At 33.5% G+C, this 5,061-nt stretch overlaps 2 protein-coding genes across 2 annotated transcripts; both read left to right on the forward strand.

The window, feature by feature from the left end:
- Positions 1-940: 940 nt before the first annotated feature.
- On the forward strand, positions 941-4,141 carry LOC107961828 (receptor-like protein EIX2). Its single transcript, XM_041082166.1, has one exon. It carries the CDS (start codon positions 941-943, stop codon positions 2,459-2,461), a length of 1,521 nt encoding a protein of 506 aa, XP_040938100.1. The 3' UTR covers positions 2,462-4,141.
- On the forward strand, positions 2,663-3,772 carry LOC121210080 (receptor-like protein EIX2). Its single transcript, XM_041082168.1, has one exon. The coding sequence runs from the start codon at positions 2,663-2,665 to the stop codon at positions 3,770-3,772; it is 1,110 nt and encodes a 369-aa protein (XP_040938102.1).
- Positions 4,142-5,061: the final 920 nt, after the last annotated feature.

Here is a 5,061-nt window from a genome sequence, read left to right on the forward strand (position 1 = left end):
CTTGCCTCTCTAAAATGAAAAATTGTCATTTAGGTCCTCTAAATTTTTTTAAAATTTTAAATTAGTAAAGGTGAAATTGTATTTTGGCCCCCATAAAATTATAAAAATTCGATTTAATCCTTTAAAAATTATAAAGATATAAACTATAAAAAATTAAAATTTCATTTGGCCCCACTAAAAAATTGTTTTGGCTTTGCCCCTGAGCTTCCCCTTGTGGTGTTATCAAGTTTAACGTGGATTTTTCTTAAATGAAAATGCTTTGAGAGCTAATTTGAGTAGCAAGTAAACCATGGGAGTGAGATTTATTCCATAAACTTAGTTGAGTTTCAACAAGTGTTTTTTTTTAATCTTAATTAGAATTTTTAATATAATTTTATTGTTATAGAACTATCAAGTGAATATTTAATAGAATAATTTTAATGTTAATAACTATTGAACCTGAAATTTTAAATTAACAATAATATGGAATAAATTCTTGAAATTAAAATTACGAAATTAAAATCCAAATATATAAAAGTGTATAGCAATTTAAAAGTATATTTTAACCTTCAAAATTATACTTATAGTTTGATATAAACAAATAATAAACACAAAACTTGGAAACCATTTTCTTTTCTTTCTTTCTTTTTTATTTTTTATTTTTTTATATCCTTTCGCTTTTAAGACCTAAAAAGTCTTAAAGGTGGGAGTGGGACTTTCTTCATAGACTTTTAGGGTATTGTAAAAAACTTCCTTGATAGCATACATTTTTAATTTAATAATAGAATTCATATTACATTTTATGGACAATTAAATGCAATTAATTAGAAATTTCCCTTGATAGCAAATTTTCGACGGACTATTATCAATTAAATGCATTTTGTTGGAAGAAACTTCCTTGCGCTTCATGTATTTTTTGTGTTTTAGCTAAGTTTAGTCTATATATTTAGAGTTGTGAGCCATGGCAATTGCAACCATGACTACTCCTCTTCCTATTTCCTTTTTCCCTTTTCTTCTTCTCATTCCCGCTATCTGTTTTACCATTTGTGATGCTAATTCCAACCTACTTTGCATTCCAAGTGAGAGAGAAGCTCTTTTGAAATTCAAGAATCATCTTATTGATCCTTCAAACAGGTTATCTTCTTGGGTTGAAGGAGGGGATTGCTGTAAATGGATTGGTGTCGTCTGCCATAACTTAACAGGCCACGTCCACCAACTGCACTTGGCTGCTCCTCTTTCACCTTACGAGCAGTCAGCCCTAGGAGGCAAAATAAATCCTTCACTGCTGGAGTTGAACCATCTCAGTACCCTGGACTTGAGCAATAACAATTTTAGCAGCATACATATCCCGAAATTTTTCGGTTTGCTGGAGAGTTTAACATATCTTAACCTCTCTCGAGCACAATTTCAGGGAGCAATTCCTCATAACCTGGGGAATCTTTCAAAGTTGCAGTATCTTGATCTTCGAGGTAATGATCTCAAATCAAAAAGTCTTCACTGGGTTTCTGGACTTTCTTCCTTGCAGTACCTTGATTTGAGCTACGCGAATCTTTCTAAAGCAACTGATTGGCTACAGGTAACATTTAAACATCCTTCTCTGCTAGAGTTGCACTTGTCAGCTTGCGTTTTAGAAGATGATCCATATTTGATTAGTGTTAATTCTTCAAAATCACTGGCTGTTCTTGATCTTTCTTGGAACAGCTTATCTTCAGTACCTAAGTCGATGTTTAGTCTTCATGGTCTTGTGTCCATTGATCTTATATTCAATTCTTTGGATGGACCAATTCCTGATTACTTTGGGAACATCTCGTTTCTTGAAGTTCTTGATCTTCATCAGAACTCTCTCAATTCATCCATACCCAACTCCTTGTATAGTTTAAACCATCTTCGATTTCTTCATCTTTCTAGTAATAAAATTAAGCAAGACATATCAGAAATCCTACAGAGTTTGTCTAGATGTTGTTTGGGTTCCTTAGAGTCATTAAATATGGCAGATAACCAACTTTCTGGTCATTTAACTTATCAACTTGGACAATTTAAAAATCTATCTTACTTGTCCCTTGCTCAAAACAACATTTCTGGTCCCATTCCATCATCGATAGGGGAGTTATCATCTTTGAAATACTTTGATGTTTCAGAAAATCAATTAAATGGTACTTTTCCTCTATGTTTTGGACAATTGGAAAGTTTGGTAACTCTAGATTTTGGGTATAATCTATTGGAAGGAGTTGTTATAGAAACCCATTTTTCTAAACTCACGAGATTGACAACTCTAAAGGCGTCACACAATAGGCTTAGATTTGAACCAAACTCAAGTTGGATTCCCCCATTTCAATGTCAAATTATTGAATTGGGTCACTGGCATCTTGGCTCAAAGTTTCCCCTGTGGTTAAAATTCCAAAAAGAATTGTCTTCTTTGGATATCTCCCATGTAGGAATTTCAGACGTCATGCCCACTTGGTTTGTGAATCTTCCCACTTAATTTGAATATTTAAATCTTTCCTATAATCAAGTTACCGGAGGGATTTCATATTTGAATGTAACAAACTCTATTGACTTGAGTTCCAACCGCTTTACAGGTCCATTGCCAAGAGTACTCTCAACTTTAAGATATTTATTTTTGTCAAATAATTCATTTTCAGGACCCCTTTCTGAATTAATTTGTAATCCATCACTAAAGGAGATGGTAGCTCTTTACATTGATATAAATCTACTCACTGGAGAAATTCCAGATTGTTGGAATCATTGGGAAAATTTAGCTTATTTAAATTTAGGAAACAACAATTTGACAAGGAAAATCCCACCTACTTTGGGATATACAAATCCTTGTATGTTAAACCTTCGAAACAATAGCATGTTTGGAGAATTACCCTCCACGTTGAGAAATTCTTGGAGTTTAGTTATGCTTGATCTTAGTGAAAACCATTTCAGTGGAAGTGTACCAGCATGGATTGGTGATAAGCTCTCGAACCTTGTGGTTCTAAGCCTTCGATCAAACAACTTTGATGGTCATATTCCTCACAAAATTTGTGATCTTCAATTTCTTCAAAACTTGGACCTTGCCCACAACAACATTTCTGGAGTTATTCCAAAATGTTTCAGTAATTTAAGTGAAATGGCCACAAAAATCAAAATCAATAATGAACTTTCTACACCGTATTTCATTGATTACTCATTTTATTTGAAAGCATTATTGGTGTTGAAAGGTCGAGAGGATGAGTATGGTAGCACACTAGGACTTGTTACCAGCTTAGACCTTTCAGCTAATCATGTTAGAGGAGAGATCCCCAAAGAAATTGGTACTCTCGTTGGACTATTGTCTTTAAATTTTTCTAGGAATCTCCTAACAGGAAATATACCAGACAACATTGGCAACATGGAGTTAATGGAATCTCTTGATTTGTCAATGAATCGATTAAATGGTGAAATCCCTTCAAGTTTCTCCAATTTGAATTTTTTGAATCACTTCAATGTGTCCTACAACAATTTGACAAGACATATCCCAACAAGCACTCAGCTTCAAAGCTTTGAAAACTTGTCTTATGTGGGCAATCATCTTTGCGGACGTCCTCTCACTAAGAACTGCACCTCAAAAAGTATTCCAACTGATGTTGGAAATAAAGGAAGTAAAGTGAATTGGCTTTATGTCAGCATTTTTTTTGGCTTTGTATTGGGATTTTGGAGTGTAGTGGCTCCCTTGTTTTTTAGTAGGTCTTGGAGGATTGCATACTATCGAAAGCTGGACCAAATCTGTGGTAAGCTGTATGTGTTTTGGGCTGCTATGGGAATGTAGTTTGACGGAAAAAAACATGTATAATTGATGCATCTGAGCTAGGTGTACTGCTACATGATCATCTAGTGCTGAAAGATTAGTTTTAGCATCTGTCTTTTTTTTTGGACTCATCAATGTGCTAATAAGGTAGCCCACTCACTTGCCTGAGCTGCTTTGTTATATGCAACCCACACGTAATGGGATGCTTTTCCGCTTGTATCTATTTTGAAGAATGTTGAAATTATGTCTTATGTTGATACGAATGAGGATTGTGGACGATAGGTTTGGGTGTATAGGGTGAGCCTGTTGGCTCGGGCTTAGTAATCTCTCTCCTCTTTGTATTCGTTTTTGTTTTGTGACTTTCTCATAAATGAATTTTTTTCTCTCAAAACAAAATTACTAATTTTAGACATGTATAAAATTATAAGGGTAAACTACACCCAAGGTCATTCTAAAATAGGGTATGTCCTATTTTAGACACTTTAAAATATTTTTTTCAATTTAGTCACTCTAATTAAGATAATTGATCGAATTAGTCATTACCGTTAAAAATTTCGTTAATCCACTAATGAATTGTTTATGTGGCATATTAGCTAGTTGAATGATGACACATAACACTTTCTTTTAACTTTTGACGAAAACTTAGGAACCTCTCTATAATTAATCCAAAACATTTTTTCCTTTATCTATTCATTACCTTATTTTGGATGTTACCCCATATCACTTTGATTTTGGAGTACCCCAATGCAACGAATGACTTAGTTAATTTGAATTTATTCTTAAACCATAGAGGTCTTGTTTTGAATTAATTCTTGGAATTATTTATGAAATATGGATATTGCATCAGTCTAGTATTCACCTTATGCACCATGTTCTGAAAGAGGTTCATGTCCCTTATACAGCGGTGACAACCTTGGGCACTTGTTAACCTAATTTTACAAAATTTAAAAATAATAAAATTGAAATATAATATAATATTCTTAAATTTTAAATACATCCTATATCCTAAATGATTAATGTTTATTATATTCTATACCAACGTTCTGTCACTTACCTAACGAAGATATATTTTATAGGGTAGCTTTGGACTCCCCTTTTAACTTGTCATCCTGTTAGGAGGATAAGCTGATAAGAACCCAAAGCTGTTATATTTTTCTTTGTTGTGAAAGCTTGAATCTTTCACTCATCACTGAAATTTCCGAAAAAACCTCACGTCAAACCATCTGTTTTGACCCAATAATTTAACTTCCATCAAACCCTTCACCTTGGTTCCTGTACTAAGTCTTTATTTGAATCCGATTCTATTAAAG

The sequence above is a fragment of the Gossypium hirsutum genome, chromosome A11, assembly GCF_007990345.1.
Source record: "Gossypium hirsutum isolate 1008001.06 chromosome A11, Gossypium_hirsutum_v2.1, whole genome shotgun sequence".
Lineage (NCBI taxonomy): Eukaryota > Viridiplantae > Streptophyta > Magnoliopsida > Malvales > Malvaceae > Gossypium > Gossypium hirsutum.

What these genes read in the sequence shown, in the direction of transcription:
- LOC107961828 (XM_041082166.1), top strand. Translation starts at nt 941, where the DNA reads ATGGCAATTGCAACCATGACTACTCCTCTTCCTATTTCCTTTTTCCCT.
- LOC121210080 (XM_041082168.1), top strand. Translation starts at nt 2,663, where the DNA reads ATGGTAGCTCTTTACATTGATATAAATCTACTCACTGGAGAAATTCCA.